At 36.3% G+C, this 19,434-nt stretch overlaps 1 protein-coding gene across 1 annotated transcript; it reads left to right on the top strand.

The window, feature by feature from the left end:
• The first annotated feature begins 13,165 nt into the window (after positions 1–13,165).
• Positions 13,166–15,199, top strand: LOC130621256 (uncharacterized). Its single transcript, XM_057436564.1, has 3 exons — positions 13,166–13,562; positions 13,668–14,385; positions 14,449–15,199. The coding sequence occupies exons 1-3, from the start codon at positions 13,166–13,168 to the stop codon at positions 15,197–15,199; spliced, it is 1,866 nt and encodes a 621-aa protein (XP_057292547.1).
• The last annotated feature ends 4,235 nt before the right edge of the window (positions 15,200–19,434 follow it).

The following is a 19,434-nucleotide window of genomic DNA, read 5'->3' as shown; positions in this document are numbered from 1 at the left end:
GACGTGCGTAATAACCAAGGAACTAAGAGGCCAATCTCTGTACATGAAGAAAATGGATGGTTTTTGCTCTATCAAGGTCACCAGAAACAGGGGCTCAAATCCGGGAGGTTATTAAAATTTGTTAAAATTATATACATATTGTGTTGTTCCACTGTATCTAATAGGCTTCTAATTTGTTCCAAACTATGTATTGGGACTTATCAAAGTCTAAGGCCGTGCCAAAATTTGGTTGTCAGGATAAGTTCTCATATTTTTTGACAATACCTTCGTAATTAACATGTATTTTTTAATATACAAATCGTTCTGATATACGAGTTTTAGACTTCATTTGTTTTTTGATCGTGCTGATGACTGTTATGCGTACCGAAAACAAGATGTAGTAGTTATTTCCAAGGGGTAAAAATAGCATTATGGTATCAATTGAGATTCTTTAAATAGTGTATCTCAATCTATAAAACAAGAAAGGGTTTGGTATAGTATACAACATAGGAAGCTACTCATTTAACACTCAGACAAATCTAAAACCTTTAGTATATATATATAAAAAAAAGAATATAAACAAGAACGTGATAGGTATAATCGTTATGGTACCATATATACGAATCGTCTTTCTCATCACTTTCAGCATATGTAATATGTTTCACTTATATCGAGATATTCAAGCTCTGCTAGGAAAATCTCATCCACCCACTCAATTCAGTATTCTGCTGTCCAACCATGTTGACAGGGTGTGAATCAGTAATCGATTGTATGGACGATTTCCATACTCTTGCAACATAGAGCGTGTCAAATTGAGAATGAGTGAGGACCAACATGGTGGTAACAATGCTCAATCGATTATTTTGTTTTGAGTTTGACGAAATTTCGTATTCCACCTAACGTTGCCACTTCGATTATGTATAATATCAGATAAACTTGAGGAAAAACAATGTGGTGCATTTTTTTGCTAATGTTGCCGCAGTTGCCTACATAAATTCCATTTCATACATTTTTGGCAAAGGGCTGGTAAACTGAGGCAGCTAATGCAAAGTTTTCATTTCTTTGGTAAAACTATTGCGCGATATTTGCAATTATCTTGCCCCACTTTGTAATACCTGGCCCACTTTGTAATTATCTTGCCCCACTTTGTAATACCTGCCCCACTTTGTAATTCATCGTTGCCCCACTTTGTAATTTTCGGAGCTGCCCCACTTTGTAATAATGTCTTGCCCCACTTTGTAATTTTTGGTTTATTTTATTTATCAATAGCTTTAGAAGGAGGTTGCGCGATATAAATTCAAAACGAAGCACACTGAAAGGCTACTCAAATTGGAAGTTAGTAAAAATGATAAAGTGAATATATGCTTGCAGGTACATTGTACACGTGATAAAGTATATTAAAATATTATAGCTGCAGTTGGATTTTTTTTTGGAAAAAAGAAAACTCAGAAAACAAGTAAAAGTAAAAAAGTAAAAAATGAGTAAAAGTGTTATGTTGTTTTGTATTTGTATTTTCGAAAATTTTATCATCACCAGCTAGCATTCTCTCATGAGTTCTGCATCGACACGCATCACCATTATTATCAAGGTGTCAAAACAATGAAATAACTTCTGAATAATAATCATCAAGCTGTTGTGAGTTTTGATAAAGTTAGTAGCATTTTAGTAGATAAAGTTAGTTGTATTGTAGTAGGTTATAGAGAGGTTTATAGCATATTATTAGCATAAAAGATAATTTATTACTTGCATCAAATAAACTTGGTTTTTTGGACGAGTATGAGGTAATAGCAGAGTTGATAATGAACGATGGACAATCCAAAATCCCAGTGAAAGACAGGACTGCCACTCACAGAAGCGCGTACATCAAATACTGGAGATTAAAAAATGATCTGAAAGTAGATTCGAATGGATTAATTTTTTAAACGAGTAAACGGTAAACGAGTTTTGAAAAAAAGTGAATTAAATAAAGTGGTAGCGAAAACATTCAAAAAAAGTAAATCCGCTGGATATAAAAAACTAAGGAACGGAGCTGCGAACGGATATGCGGGAATCAGTGGCAGAAAAATTCTCAGTATAACATCAAATGATGCTGAGTTTAAAAAATTTACTGTGAAATTCAGCAACAAAGCAGTTCCTCAACCAGTCACCGCAAATGAGGTAGGTTTTCTTCATACTGTGATCATTTTAAATTAAATGTAAAGGCATGGGGAAGAAAACCTCGCCCTCTAGTTTTCAACTTCGATGATTTGTCACCAGAAATTATAGAAACGATCTTGATGTTAGTATTGCAATGCAGCGATTACAATTGGGGCTCGCATATCGTTGCCACATATGCACACTTGCGAAACGTATGTAAATTTTGGAGAATTGTTTGTGATTCCGAAAAATTACGCAAATTTTTGCCAAGAGTTTACGTACCGTATAAAAAGATCCTTCCATTAAAAAAAGCTAGAATAGCATCAAATTTAATCCGGGTGGGAATGCAAAGGATTGTAAAAAGTGCCGGCTCATTCTCTGGAATGGTAGAGCTGAAGATCATCCTGAACTATCCGAAATAGAACACGGCATGGCTAAATTTACAACTGCTGGCCTATGGTTGGTATATAATAGAAAACATTGTGTGGAAATCGAAGAAGTGATTTTTAGTCTTTTATTCATTCCAGCTTTTATTTTCGATAGTCTTCGTTTATGTTCTAATGTTTTTTGACAAGTAAATTGCTTCCAATAAATCACGCAGGTAGAAATTGTCGTATCTTTGTTCACATTTTTTATCTTTCTTTCATTCTATTTAGAAGTAGTGCTTTTTTACCTGAGTTTGATTTGTAGATATACCCGAGGTGACAGTTTGAGGTTGAAATCCTCGAACTGATTAGTCTGCATGTTATGTTAAGATTGCTACAAGTTTATTTCTTATGTTACGTTATGCAAAAAACACATTACCTACTGTTTGTATTATATTTCTGTTATGTTATGGTATGAAAACACTTCAGCTAGTACATTTTTTCACAAAAAGAAAGCCAGTGCATGTAATGTTACAATGCTTGCTAATAAAAATTAAAAGTAATCATTCTACTAACGTGTGATACGCGTTTCATTGCAAATAACAAGAGAGAGCATCCAGAACACCGATAACATAACAAAAGATGACGTCATAAAAATTGCATATTGGTCAGCATGCGAAAAATCGAAAGTTTCAAAGTGGGGCAAGACATTATTACAAAGTGGGGCAGCTCCGAAAATTACAAAGTGGGGCAACGATGAATTACAAAGTGGGGCAGGTATTACAAAGTGGGGCAGATATTACAAAGTGGGGCAATTATTACAAAGTGGGGCATAACAGCCTCTAAGGCATTTAGGATAGTATCTCTGAGAGGTGCAACAATGGTTTATGAAGGATTAAAAGAGTGGAATTTTATGCCTTAGATCTTAAAAAGGTATTAGTGACACGGAAAATCAAAACATCTATGTTGAAAACAGACTATAGTTTATACCTCTTTCGCCATCCAATAATTTGCTACCGTTTACCCATTCTGGTAAAATTCCAAATACGAATAACAACTGACAGGCTATTGTAACTTAACACTAGTTGTCGCGTTCCTAGTAATTGTCTGTTGCCTCTCTTGTCAATCGATGTTTTCAATGGGTAACAATCTTAGCTTGTACTGATAACGCCTTTCTATCCAACAAGGCTCTCAATTCAGAATACAACAGTTCCATGTCATATTTATAAGAAAAAAGATAGTCACCCTATTCAATTTGTATTCTTTTGTAAGTTCTTAGTTATTTTCTGGATTACAACCAAAATCTTCTGGTATTTTCCCAAATCACATTGTTGCTAAAATTTTCACTATACCACCATCTTTATCTTCACCATTGTTGTAAACGAAGTATCATCACCTAACCATTTGTTTTTTCTAATTCCAAACGAAAAAAAAAAGTTTGGAACTCGAAAAGGAAATTATCCAACATGGATATACCTGCAAAACCAAAGTGCCATTAACATTAACTTCACTGATGCGTGTTAAACTATTCGTCAGGGATGATTTGAGTAATAAAGTAAATCTATGCTTGTACCTGTTAATATTTGACAAGATCTTTCTGATATTATGTGTCAAGCGGAAAAAAGTGAAATTTCCCCTTTTAAGAAAATTTTTAAAGTACTTGTTATCTTCAAAAAAAGATGTGATGATTATCCGGTATTGTCTCGCCTTAGCAGCTTAATCACCAGCAGTTTACGATGACATCAGATATGACGAGAAAAGTGGCAGCGGTTTTTTAATCTTACCAAGTGGCATGCGTTTACGTGACTACAAAAATTATATCCGACCCCAGCGTGGTTCAACCATCTTGTCAAATTCAAGAGAATTTTTGTGTAGGACAAGCACACTGGGGATCCGATTGGTTTTGTGTATCTTGGCGACACAGAATTGAACAATAGCGCACTACAAAAGCCTGCTGAAATAGCTACACATGTCTTAGTATTCTTAGTCAGAAGCAATGTTAATCCATTGAAAGTTGTAAATAATTCTGCTACAAGTAATGCCCCTTTCGTTCGATAATTTCCATTATTCATGACTTTAGGTATGATAATAATACAATTCGCACATCCAAACTATTTCGACCTATCGCTATCCTGCAATGATGACCTGCACGATCTTTTGCCTTTTACAAAACATCACTGTCAAAATTTCGTTCAACTGTCTGCTTTTCAGCCAATAGCAAGTTTAAACTTTGAAGACCGAGTTGTTTTAGAACGTCTAAAGGCTAAAGTACACGGTAAGTTTAAACGGACCGTTTAGTTGTAAGAAAAAAACTAGTTTCGTTGCAGGTAATATACCTGTCTACACATTAAGATAAATCGTATAAGTTTTTTAAAAAAACTCTCTTTTTACAATGAATACCAAAGGAAAACACGTAAAAATTCCGTGGCGGGTATTGTTATAGCAGCAGCAAGGTAAATGTTTGAAGAAAAAAAGCGGTATGATTAGAAATTGAAAAAATATGCTCAAATCTTTAGTTTAAACAATAGCTCATTAATCATTCTGTTAATTTCAATAGAAAAAACTTAGCAAAAGTTGAACATGTCCAACTTTTAAAAAAACTTATAAAACCGAAAAAAGTTTTTTTTATCTTACATTTAAACGGTCCGTTTAAACTTACCGTGTATTTTAGCCTTAAGTGTCCTAAAGTGTTGAAAACACATATTCACTCAAATATTTGATATGTTTGCTTTATCAGTCTATGTTGGTGAAGAAAACTGAACGACACATTCTTGCACAACTGAGTCAGTGAGATAGGCTAGCACATACCTCATAGCCAAGGAGAACTGAACTTCTTCCACAAACGTTTTTGTAAATGAATCTACCCGATATACTTTTGTAAAACTGTGGGTAAAACTTTTCAGCATTTCCCTTAAACTCAGAAATTGTATTGCGCATTACATCGTAATATTCATTGGCTTCGTGAAGAGAAACAATGTATCCTTCAAATTCCTTACGGATTTTTTATAAATAACATTTATCTCCGGATAGCTTGCGTGCACTAGCATGAACTTTTTATGCAGGATGTAACTGCTCTTCTGGAGTTCTTTTTATGGTTTTACACATGCAAGAAAAGGACCACGTTGACTCTTGCATGCTTTTTTCTCAGTTGTCACAGTGATAATTCGAAGCAGGAACGACATCTATTTCCTCAAGTATTCCATCAACCTCTAAAGTAAAACTGTTTCTTGCTCGGGAATATTTTCTTCTATTACAGCCAAAATAGCATCCAAATCCTCATGGCAGAAATAGTCTTTAGGCCTAAGCAGCGATTTCCTTGATTTTATCATCCCCTCGCACTCGGGCCACCCTATTCATCTTTTTCTTCTTATAACTATGTCCATATTGACAAATGTCTACGAATAAAGTGATCCGCAGCGCGCATAGTTAAATTCACTGAAAGCGTGGCCTTGTGGTTATGGAGTTCGCTTCGTAATCACAAGGTCCGTGGCTCAGTCCACAGCGCGGGCATGCTTAGCAGGTGTCTTTACTACAGCTAAGGGTCAACCCGTGCCATGTAAGGGAAATTGGGTAGGCAATGCCGGTGTATACTTAATGTATACATTCCGAACACAGGACCAACATTAATAACAGTGTTTCAAACACTGAAGTGGCTATATCCTGTATAAATATTTGGAATAATACTAATAATAATTTCAACCAAGCTTTTATGATCATTTTAATATTATTTTCCTGTATTTTCCAGATACATTAAGATCTTATCAGCCCAATGTTTGGAATATAACAAGATAGGTCGAGATATTTCATTTACAACTAAGCGTATTTTCCGGCAGTTCCACCTTGAATCTTAGATGAGTAGCTGTCATATTTTTACATAAATGTTCATTCGTCAGGATTTAGGTAATGCATCTCTTATTATCTAATTCTTTCATAAAAAATCTTTCAATCTTTTCTTTATGCAGAAATCGCTTGAAAACAAACGCTCCAAAGCTTCCAAAAAAGCATTGCGCTCTGTCCATCGGTGGACAGCGGTTGTAATAGGGTTATTTAAACCTCTGATAGAATAGGGTAAACATCAACCTATTTCTATCATTCATATAAATATTTGCAGTCTTGACCATCTGTGTAACGGAAGATAAATCTTAATTGCCAATAGTAGCTCTATCTTTGTCCTTACTTGACGACTAAAGGGGATTTCAAGTAATGAATTGAAATGCACTAAATAGTGAATGTTAGCACTCTTTTGGGTATTAAAAACAAGTCAGTAACTTATTATTGTGTGTTTTTTCGTAATAATGAACCCTGAAGATGGCGTTTTGATTGCTTGAGTTTTTACAGCGAAATGTTTTTGCCGCTAAAACGTAAGAACTGTTTATACTTTACGACGAAGTGGTTATTTTGCAGCAAAATCAAGACAAACAAAACTACACAACATTGATACATTTCGCTTCGTGAAAATCAATCTTAACAAATTTTTTCTGTCTCAATATCAAAAGGGCTACAAGTGCTACAACAACTTCATTCCTGGGGATGAAGTTGTTGTAGCACTTGGTAGCATTTAGCAAGCGCTTGCCTTTTTATTAAACATCCTTGGTTGTTTTAGAAGAAACAAATGAAGCTAGCAACCTTGCTTACTAGGTATTACAACGACCACCCTTGGCTTACTTCACGTAGTAATCAATCGCCTTTTTCCTCCAGCTTTCAAGTGCTGGGGCCTGATTAGTGTTTTTACACTACATGTGTGAGCAAAATTTCACTTTGTTACCGCTCCCTTTAATATTCGAAGATAAAAAATAACGCAATTTAATTTTGTAAATTTTTGTCATTCGAAAACTTATAATCTTGAACAATGGTACCGTAACAGAAGAAATTTTCGCCCCATATTCCCGACGCACTTAAATTTCTTTCACACAATTAATTATGCAAAAAGTGACATTTTCCTGAAGCTATTCTGATCACAAAATAGCTTTCTGACTTTTTAAAAATGAAAAGACCTAAATCATACATCGGAAAGTGCTATTTTGGTGGCATAAATGTTACGGCGAAAGCATTTTAATCTCTATGATAATACGGAGACTGTGTATACGACTTATGGGGACCCTCTGCACTGTGGGACAAATTTATCTGGCCCATAATACATTTTCTTTGAAAATAATTTTAAACTGTAAAATAAGGTTATTTATCCGGTTTACGAGCAATGTCCCCATAATTTGTGTCTGTATCTATGTGCGAACTTATGGGCCATTTTGTAAGATAATCATGTCAACTTACCAATTTATGTATTTTTTCCTCACTAACTCAACAAATCTTCGGCGCTTTTCAAAAACATGCCATTTTGAGTGACTCTATTTCTGGAGCTCACCGTGCTTATACGAGAAGGATTCTGAAAGCGAGGTTACCTTTTTTAAAAAAGAAGAAGCTTTGCTGACCAAAATATGAACGAGTTATATTTTTTCGTTGTTACATGATTGAATTATTAAAACTGAAATTCCTAATTTTGTAAAAGATGATAAACGTGTATTTCACAGACCCGGTCTTAACGTCATCGAGTCCTGTATTGTGGGGTCAAAGGATGCACCAATTTGATACAGTGTGTTTTAGCTTCTTGTTACTTTTTTCTTAATTTTTATAAAGTGAAAGACCTGCTACCAAAATGCTACTCGAATTTCCTATACACAGAAGACACAAGTGTCAGTACTCGTTTGGGACAATTGAATACTTTTTTATGTCGACTCTTGTTAAATTTTTATGGCCTAGATTTTTTATGTTACGGATAGGATTTAATTTTCAGAAGCGATATATTAAGTGAAAAAGTCCTTTATAAATTTTTTTTTTTAGTTCATTAACCAATATTCTTCTCTATTTCACCAACCAATATTGTCTGCTAGTTCACCAACCAGTATTCTCCTCTAGTTCACCAACCAATATTGTCTGCTAGTTCACCAACCAGTATTCTCCTCTAGTTCACCAACCAATATTGTCTGCTAGTTCACCAACCAGTATTCTCCTCTAGTTCACCAACCAATATTGTCTGCTAGTTCACCAACCAGTATTCTCCTCTAGTTCACCAACCAATATTGTCTGCTAGTTCACCAACCAATATTGTCTGCTAGTTCATCAACCAATATTGTCTGCTAGTTCATCAATCAATATTTTTCTCTACTTCACCATCTAATATTCTTATCTCTAGTTCACCAGCCAATATTTTTCTCTAGTTCACAAATCAGTATTCTCCTCTAGTTCACTAATCAATATTCTTCTCTAGTTCACCAACTAATATTCTCCTCTAGTTTACCAACCAATATTTTCTCCGCTAGTTCATTAACCAATATTCTCCGCTAGCTCACCAACTGAATTTCTTTTCTAGTTTACCAATCGGCGTACGGTATATTGATAGCGCTTGAAGCTTATTGCGATTGAGTCGAGGTAGCATAATGTTAGTTGATCAAATCATGGTTAACGGCTTATTCGGGGGTACATATTGCCGACACCGCTATCTTGAGTGGTGTTGGTAAGAAGCTTATTGATGTGGTAGGAATATTTCGTCTAAGGTTGAACCTATAAAGAAGGAAGAAAGATAACCAGTAAATTTCTTTTTAACTAAACAGTACTCACGAGTATCTCTATTTTCAACATTCTTTTGCGGACAGACAGATAGAATACAGTTATTATTATAAACATGCCGCACGCGCGCTACACGGTCTGATGCAGCAAGACTATTCAGTGGCCAGTGGATAAATCCACATGTTTGTCCGTCCTTTATACATCGCATTTTGTGTGTCTAGTTACAGTGGTACCATTTTGCGTAGAGACAGACAGACGGGGCTAAAATTATAGAGACGCTTGTAAGCAAAGCATGTGGATCATTGTAAACAAAGGGTTGCAATAGAATAAAGCATTTTGTATTCGTGTCATCCATACTCAATGACACCAGCTATGCTGCATAAAAGTGCTATACTGCTAAATATATATAGTCCAGCTAACAAATAAGCATTCAAATAAACGCCTTTGCCTTCCTCACAAATTTTCTGCCAAATAGAGTAAACGAGCAACAGTAGGGTAGAAAACATCATGTAACCACCTACAAAACTGATCACTAAAGGTATCCATCGAATTTGTAACAACATGAATTCCAATTATAAAGCAAACTTGTGAAAAAGGCACCAAATTCACCAAGGCACCTAAAATTTTGACCTTCATAGCTCAATCATCGACTAAGATCGTGATTTTATTTCATGACTATAACCAGGAGATCCAGCATAATTTTTCTTACCAAGTATCCTCGCTCCCTACTCCCTAAGTTGTCACGCGGCCTCCGCAGACTTCTCGTAGGCAGTAACTTATTCCCATACATTTTCAATTCACCCCGATTTTTTCCCTAAGTGCAAAACAACCTGTATGGGATAGTTCATGCTAATTTTATCTTCATTACCGTCTGCAATACTAACATTCAAAGAATAAATACACGACCATCCCAAACTCTTATACAAAATATTTTTAATTTTCACATACACAGCGCTTTCATATAGAATCTCTTCCCCACCTGCATGCCAAGTATATCAATCCTTGTGAGAAATATTTTAAACATTCTAACGCTGATGATAAATTAGAAATTGATAATGCCATAAGTCAGGACTCACGTCACCGCTCGTCGTCGCATCGACCACCTTCAAATCATTTTAGATCTTCCAGGCATTCCAGTTTATATCATCACTCTTCTCGCAGCAGTCAAAAAAGCCATCATAGTAAGTCCCAATCGACATCATCTTTAAACTTGCTCCTACAGAGGAAGACTGAATCTGCTGAGGCTCAGTTACAGGCGAAACTTGCGGAGGAAAAGCTAAAAAGGGAATTAAATTTATTAGAACGGAAGAGCGAGATAGAGCTTAAAATATTGGAGCAAAAGAAAATGCTAGAGAGAGACGAAATAGTAGAAAGGTTGAACGTAGTGAAAGATAAAGCTGAAATCGCCAGATTAAGAGAGAGTATAATAGAAGAACATGTTGCTTCAGAAGATATGTCCGTTAGATCGCAAATTACACAGCCATTAATATTTAGAGAGAGGAAAAGCTCGTCTTATTATGTACCAACCACCGAAAACCTTCGAATATTAGATAGCAGAATTGACAGAGAAGAGAGAAATATTTCATCTCAGATAGACGTATCATCTCTACAACATCCTAAAAACGACACTACTTTAGTTATTCCTAGTGACATCAACAAATATTATTCTAAACCACATTCTTCGTCTTCATCAAACCATTCAATAAAAAGCCGTCACTTCTTCAACATCGATTATATACCGTCTGATGCATCTTCGTCAGTCAATCAACATTCATATAAAGATCAGACTAAATTACTTCCATGTTTAAATCAGGATAAATCTCAAACGAACCGTTCAGAACTAAAAGATGTCGAAAACAATGTCTTCAATAATCCGAAAAATATCAATAAATCTCGTTATCAACCGATTGATAAATTTATTGACGATCTTATTGAAGGACAAGAAACCATTATAGAAGATGCAAATGCGATAACTACCGCTAGGGTACTTCGTTGGGAGTATGAATCAAGGAATCTACCAGTTATTGATCTGTTTAGGTTCGATGGTTCACCTAATAAATGGCCAGAGTTTGTGGAAAACTTTAAATCTAGAGTACACCTGAAGGTTTCCTTTGACGATAACACAAGGATGGAGAGGTTGATTAGTGTATTGGACGGTGAGGCTAAGAAGACGGTGTTATCGATTGGTGCAAGTGGCATATTTTACGCATCTGCATTAAAAGCATTGAAACGTGACTTCGGTAATCCTGTTGTTGTATCATACTTTAAATTAAAAAACGTTCTTGATCTTCCTCAAATACCACCTCGCGACAGAACATCTCTCCGTCGATATCAGCAACTTCTTAATTCTAATAATACTTGGCTAATCTCCATGGGCTACAAATCTGCTATTAATTCAACTGAGAATTTAGCAAAGGCTGTAGCTAGATTACCTCACCACTTTCGCAATCAGTTTTACAAATTTTCGAAAGGCAAAATTACGAGTGAGAATAGCATTAATTTGATTGACTTTGAGAAATGGTTAAGTGGGAAGTTATTAGAGCAATTCAATCCAATAGCAAATTAATCGCAGATCAGGAACAGAATAAGATTAAAAATGGAAAGGATGAGAGAAGAGTGAGAACATTTGCAACAGGTGCAGGTAGTGAACGCAGTACGAAGTGTTGGATTTGTTCAGAAAATCATTTTGTTTTTAAGTGCAGAGAATTCGAATCAAAACCGGTGGCAGATCGTAGGAAGTTCGTTTTAGAAAAGGGACTTTGCTTCAATTGTCTTTCACCTTCTCACAAAATAAAAGAATGTAAATCTAAGAAGAGGTGTCGAGAAGATAAATGTGGAAAACGTCACCACACCCTGCTGCATTTAGGACCGCCACAACAAAATGAAAATGAAGATACAAAGAATGAACCTGAGGCAAGAATCACTCGATCTCGTACCACAACTGACACCTATCTTCAAGTTAACCCGGTTACCGTAACTCATAACAACAAATCAGTAACAACCAACGCTATTTTAGATAGTGGATCAGATAGCACCTTAATTTGCGAAGAAAAAGCGCGGAAACTCGGATTAGGTGGGAAGGAGCAACCGTTGAGAGTATCGACGATCCTATCGAATTCACAGACGTTTTAATCAAAAATCGTATCATTTAATGTTCACCCTACCAATCTAAAAGAAGAAATCAGAATCGAAAAAGCATGGGTTGTACCAGATCTTAACACTCCTACTAAAAAACGAAACATCACAGATTTAAAAGAAAAACATGTTCATTTAAAAGCATCGATATACCAACCTTAAACGACGACAGAGTAACAGTACTTATTGGAATCGATACACCATCACTTCATATTCAACACGATTATCGAGTAGGAAAACACAACGAACCAGTAGCTGTTAAAACGCAACTTGGTTGGATCCTATTTGGTGGGAAAAATAAAAACATATTTACCAATATTAATCGATTAGAAACTGATACGGATGATCTTACTAAAGCAGTAGAAAGATTTTGGGAAATCGAGTTATATGGAACAAAGCCTCCACTCCATCCAGACCTACTAACAAAAGACGAAAAACATGCGTTACACATACTTAAGTCAACCACGAAAATGAAAGACGGTCATTTTGAAGTAGGTTTATTGTGGAAAGATGAGAAACCAAAATTACCATACAACAGGGAATTAGCAATCCAACGTCTGAAATCTAACGAAAAAAAACTGAGCAAACAATCAATTTTAGCAGAAAATTACAGATTACAAGTCAAGGAATATATCGCTCTTGGACATGCGAGAAAGCTTTCAGACTTTGAGAAAAACCAAACATCCGATATCACCAACTACATACCACATCATGGTGTTGTCCATCCTAACAAGCCCGGAAAAGTTCGTGTAGTCTTTGACGCAGCTGCAAAGTACAAAGGTATTTCATTAAACGACCACTTGTTGCCCGGCCCAGACTTGCTGAACAACCTAGTATCTGTATTACTCACATTCCGTACCTATCGTTACGCAATTATGGCTGACATAGAAAAAATGTTTCATTAGGTCAAAGTATCAAGGATAGAACAAGATGCTCTTCGTTTCGTTTGGCGATAAAACACCAGCGACAGCATTGATGATTTTGCCATGCAAGTACATTTGTTTGGTAAAGTAGACTCACCTTGTTGCGCGAATTACGCTCTTCGACAAACTAGTATCGATCACGATTGCGAAATCGTAGACGCTATCACGAAAAAGTTTTACATGGATGATTATCTAGACTCCATGAAAACGGTAGACGAAGCCGTATCGATTGCAAAAACCGTGACTGAAGCATTAAAAAGTTGTGGCTTTCGGTTTACAAAATGGCTTTCAAATTCTTGTGAAATTCTTAAGTGTTTTCCAAATACCGAAACCGTAATCAACGTCAATCTAGACCTAAACAAATTACCGACTGAAAGAGTACTTGGTATGTTATGGAATCCGAATACTGACTATTTCACATTCAAAGTTGTCAACAAGCCATCAGCTGAAATTAAAAGAGGTATATTAAGTTTAACAAGTTCAATATTTGATCCACTTGGCATCTTAACACCATTCATTCTAGAAGGAAAACTTTTCATCCAATCTTTGTAGAAATCCAAAATAGACTGGGATGAAGAAATACCAACCGAATTAAAAACAAGGTGGTTGAGCTGGAGAAGTGAACTGGAGAAAATAACATCGATCAGCATTCCTCGATGGCTCAAACTACAATCCAATAATCAGTTGATTCAACTACATATTTTTTCCGACGCTTCAATTAATGCATATGGTGCTGTCGCATATCTACGTATTCAAGATACGCATACCGTCAATGTAACATTCGTGATGGGAAAATCCAGAGCCGCACCGTTGAATCCGAAATCTCTCACAATACCAAAATTAGAATTACAAGCTGCTGTCTTGGCTACAAGAATGAGAGAATCAATAGTGAGTAGTCTTCCCATGGACCTCAGTACCAAATTTTGGACAGATTCACAAATAGTTTTGAAATATATCTCGAATGAAAACCAAAAATTTCCAGTATTCGTTATGAATCGCATCAATGAAATTCGTACTACGACTGACGTCAATTCGTGGCGTTTTGTGCCAGGAACTCTAAACCCAGCAGACAATGCTACAAGATATGTACCACTATCATCGACCGAGAATTCCAGATGGTTAACCGGTCCATCGTTTTTAATCGAAGAAGAATGCAATTGGCCAGACCAAAACCAAAATGTCATTCAAAGTGAAGAAGACGCAGATATTACCAACTTTCAGTCAACTAGTAATGCAATACCAGAGAAAACATCCTTTATCAAATGGGAAAGTTATTCCGATGGGCAAAAACTCTGTCGCCACATTGCGTGGATTATCAAATTAAAACAAAATTTTTTGTGAAAAAGGGGAGGATCTGAACGTGAAAAATTTGATTACCTGACCGTTGATAAAATTGAAGCAACAAAGTTACAGTTGTATAGCATCTCACAACAAGAATCCTACCCATCAGTATTCGAAATCCTACAATCACACAAGGAACTACCAAAAAGTTCACCACTTGTAGCTTTGAGACCAATGATGCAAAACAATTTGATTCGTGTTGGAGGAAGAATTGGTTTAATCGATATACCATTTGAATCGAAGCACCAAGTGATAATCTCGCCGAAACACCACATTGCACGACTCATAATTCAACACATTCATCATACAAACTTCCATGTTGGACAAAACGCCACACTAGCACTATCAAGACAAAATATTTGGATTCCGACTGGAAAATCCTATGTGAAGAATTTGATAAATGTATGTACATACTGCAAATCAAAGAAAGTCAAGCCAATGTCACCACTTATGGGAGATCTACCAATCGATCGACTTTCTGTAGGTGAACCACCATTTAATCGATCAGGAGTAGATTACTTTGGTCCAATGATTGTCAAGAGAAGTAAGAGGACAAGAGCTTCATCTCGAACCGTGAAAAGGTATGGAGCATTGTTTACCTGCATGACGTCACGTGCCCTTCATATTGAGCTAGCTGGAGATTTATCGACAGATAGTTTCATTCTTGCACTTCGACGTTTTATCTCAAGAAGAGGAAACCCAAAAACAATCACCAGCGACAACGGAACCAACTTCGTGGCGCAGATCGTGAACTAAGAGAGCTGGTAACGAATCTGAATGAGACAAAACTTCGAAAAGAGTTAACAAAGAATAGTATCGAATGGAAGTTCAACCCACCATTTTCACCATGGATGAATGGAGCGATGAAATCTATGGTAAAAATCACTAAACGAGCGTTGAAAGCGATAGTTCGTGATCGCGCTTTCACCGAAGAAGAGTTACGTACATTCTTGACTGAAGTAGAAGCAACCAACAATAGCCGACCGTTGACTTCTATCAGCAGTGACGCAGATGACTACCAAGCACTAACGCCAAATCATTTTCTCATTGGAAGAGCGTCGCAAAATACACCTGTAGATTCTGTATTTACAGACCTCGACGATCGTAAAAGATGGAGAGCCGTACAGGCTGCTTCAAATATGTTTTGGAATAGATGGAGAAAGAAATACCTGCCTTCTTTGACAACACGTGCTAAATGGAATACAAACGACGACCAAATTAAGGAAGGAGATCTCGTGATAGTTAGACACCAGAACGTCTTGAAAAATCATTGGCCGCTGGGACGCATTGCGAAAATCTTTCCTGGCAGCGATGGCATCAACAGGGTTGCAGAAGTAAAAACTGCTGATGGAAATTACATTCGTCCCATCCGTTCACTTGCGTTACTGGAACGCAGTGCTAAATGAAAATGTCACCTGAACTATGCTTTACATACGACGGTAAATTGTGTTCCTTATAGGTGTACATAATTCGTGAAGAAACAACAACGACGTTGTAAAATTCGATGATAAATCTTGGCCAAACGATATTGCAAAGCGATGATGAAGAAATCGGAATGACGTACATAAACGACGTACATAAACGACGTACATCTTTAACGAGTCCGACTTAAGCAAGTTAATCAATTATATCAAATAAGGCGTTACTAGATGGACAGTCGTTCGTAGACGAGTACTCACTGGTGGGGAGTGTTTTGAACATAAACGATGAAGATCCGTCTCGGAGATGGAGACCCGTCACGTCACATTAATTTTAATTGGGTTTTTATAGTTTTTTCGCGCACTTTTCACATTGTCTTCTAATCTCCGTACGAATAGGACAAGCGTGTGGTAAAAGTGAGAATCGAAAATGTCGTTGTTCTTGATTGAAATCTTAACGTAAAGAGTTTCTTCAAGCAGCAAAAAGGAAGCAAGCGCAGTAAACGACGCAATAGTTAGTGTTTCATGTTTTATTTTGTACGTGTATTAGTATGTCTATCGACACAGGCTATATTTGTATTTATTTATGTTATGTTTATCTTTTTGTATCTTTGTATTTTTTCTGTTTCGTATTTAAGCTATGAAACGTCATCATCATACTGTACTAGACCGACCGATGTACCGTATTTTATTCTACCGCCCCCGTGTGTTCGCATAGTTGCGTCTGCTTTCTTGTGTACCGTCCGCGCACAAAACACTTCCCAACCCTCATAGTAACCTACACAACTTTGGTACTATAATTGCAACCCTCAGCATCACCAAGCCTGACCAACATATCCGACGACAACATATTGACTCCATAAGCGACAGGAAAATCAACTTTAGTCTTGGCATATTTTAACAAACTCTCATACCCCGAGTTTTTATTTTCTTTTTCAAGCTCGCTATTGCTTTTGTCCTTAGTTTCGTATTTTTTTGTTTTAGGCTCTTGTAGTGAAAATGTACTTCGTTTTCGATCGCAGAATTGGGTTTACCTTTTCTATCTTGTTTACTTTTATTCTTTGCGGAGCCAGTGGATAATCATTGTGAAGGAGTTCTTCTTGGTATTCGAAGATTAACCTCCAACATATGCCCCTCATCCTTGCTGTTGAAGTTTTTGTTCTGTAGTTCGTGTTCCTTCATCCATTTAAATATTTCTATTTATAGTGGTTCTGATATAGCCTATACGTATACATTGTTTGCGTCCAGATACATTGGATATTTTGATGATTTTTCTTCATCGCAGTCCATGAGGTACTTGTTGTTTTCCTTTGAGTATCTGTTTGATATCATGGACAAGTATTGAATTTTCAAAAAACATTATCATATCAACGTCGGATAGGAGAACTGGTTCTACCGATGTGGATTTGTGTAGAGCGTCTCACGATAACCTATAGGTGCTGTGTAACCCTAAGATGGATCTAATTCGTAGTTTTCCATGCATATCTTTCGGAAGTTATCGAATACGTCAGCTAGAAGTAAGACGGATTTTAGATATAGGTTGTGATATTCACCGATGTTCGTGATGATAAATGTTTCCTATACGTTCTTTGCATGCTGATAATCTTCCTCGGTTATGGGTTTTCCGATTCTATAAACTCTATTATAAAACTCTTCGATGTGTGGCAATGGCATCTCGTTTAATCAATCGAAGCTATCCATGCAATCGTATGGATAAACACCTTTCCTTTTTATAAGTCCAGCTGCTTACCTTCCAGTGCCGTAACCGCCGGGGGGAGGCAGGGAGCACAGCTCTCTCTCCCTCCTCCCCAATAATTTTTCTACCAAAAGAAGAAAGAAAGAAAGAGAGAAAGAAAAAGAAAGGAATAAAGGAAAGGAAGAGTGAAAAAGAGACAGAGAGAAAAACCAAGAGAAACAAAGAGAAATGAAAAAAAAAACAGAGAGAAATTCGTCTAGCAATAAGGATCCTTCTCATAAACCATTATTATAAAAATCACTAAATGTTTTAAGGGGGTTAGCAGTTATTTTAAAAAGTCTAAATGCGATGTAAGTTTTCTAAAAAGTGGCAGCACTCTTAAAATTTCTAGTGTTCTTATCATTTTTTATATTATTGTAGTCGTGTAATGTAAATAAGTATCTCTTTCTACCTTTTGGTTTCTAATGGAAATTTTTATCTAAATTTTCATGCCAATTAAACAATGCAGCTTTTCCAAATTACAAAAATATCAAAACATTAATCGTGATTTTTAATATTGAACCACGAGATCGTTGACGTCTGGAAGGGAATTTTCTGCCAATCTAGAGATGTAAAATTTAAAAATTTCACACCCAGGGCGCCTTGCCTCCCAAAATATTAGAATTGTGGTTGCAGCACTGCCTTCATAGTGTCTTAAAATTATTTTGTGTTCGGTTAGGTTGATAAATAGTTTGTCCAGGGATGATGCTATGTACTTGAAACTGTCTATAAATCTTAATTCGATGTATTTGTTTTCAACAGGCATTTTTTTGAGAACGAGATGTACTCTTCTCTCTCATTGGGGTGCAGTTTATGCCTCCTTCTATTTCTCCCAATTTATTTATGAATAAGTGAGAGTCATGTCATTGCAGGTTGTGGAATATAACTGGTATGAATGATGGTATTTTATAGTTTACATTGCACTTGCTGGCCCTCTAAACATTTCCGCGATGTGGTCGTGATCTTTTCCTCATGGATGGATTTTTTACTGGTTCGTTACATATATAGCAGATTTGTGTGTTGTATTATTCCTTTCAATCTATTGTTGAGGTGTCTGTTACATACTACACCGTCTTCATTGGTTATACGTATTGAATGCATTGGCTGACCCTTAAATGTGACAGCCTTCACCCTAATATCTTTTCCAATCGTATTTAGTCATTTTTAGTGAATTTACAAGTTTCAGGTGGTTTTCGTATATTGTTTTTGCTACTTGCTCTACAGTTTTAAAGAAGACCACTGCAGCATTGTCTCAGCGATAGAGAATTGGCTTCTATTTTATTAGACCTTCGATGTGGATACAAAATCCGCATTGCTGTGGTGTTGGTACTTTGTGTGATGGATTAAAGGTCACCATATATCACATAAGGTACTCGCATCGACCTATTACAGTTGTGAACATTCGCTTTGAATAGGGCTTCGGCATATCGACTACAACAACCCCATCACAACAACTCCTTTTCTCTGGCATATTTAAACGTGTTTTTTATGTGGAGATTTTACCTGGAAAGAATTGATGCAGCGCTTGCATACAAATTTCTCCAAGAAAGAAAATAACATTATTGAAGTTTTAGCTTTGTCTTAGTTTTTATTTTTAATCCCAGCCTAATTGCCCTTTTAAAATTGTATACGCGATTCTAGCCAGGAGACCCAGTACAATTTTTCTTAGCACCAGGAAATCGGAATAGTTAAGAAAAATTACACTGGGTCATCTCAGACGATCTTTCTGATTGCTTTTTGATTGGTAAATTCTATTGTTCTTTGGCCACATTAATTATATTTGTTCAGGTGAGTGAAGCCGTTTGCCCTCAAAACAGTCACAATCATCTGTTGATAAT

The sequence above is a fragment of the Hydractinia symbiolongicarpus genome, chromosome 12, assembly GCF_029227915.1.
Source record: "Hydractinia symbiolongicarpus strain clone_291-10 chromosome 12, HSymV2.1, whole genome shotgun sequence".
Lineage (NCBI taxonomy): Eukaryota > Metazoa > Cnidaria > Hydrozoa > Anthoathecata > Hydractiniidae > Hydractinia > Hydractinia symbiolongicarpus.
The sequence above is the reverse complement of the archived record's forward strand: the minus strand, read 5'-3'. Positions and strand labels throughout refer to the sequence as shown.

Bases quoted from the DNA above. Each gene is read 5' to 3' on its own strand.
- LOC130621256 (XM_057436564.1), top strand. From the start codon at position 13,166: ATGCAAGTACATTTGTTTGGTAAAGTAGACTCACCTTGTTGCGCGAAT. The intron at 13,563-13,667 runs GTATATTAAGTT...AATCCAAAATAG, and splicing joins ATCAGCTGAAATTAAAAGAG to ACTGGGATGAAGAAATACCA. The intron at 14,386-14,448 runs GCAAAAACTCTG...TTTGTGAAAAAG, and splicing joins TGGGAAAGTTATTCCGATGG to GGGAGGATCTGAACGTGAAA.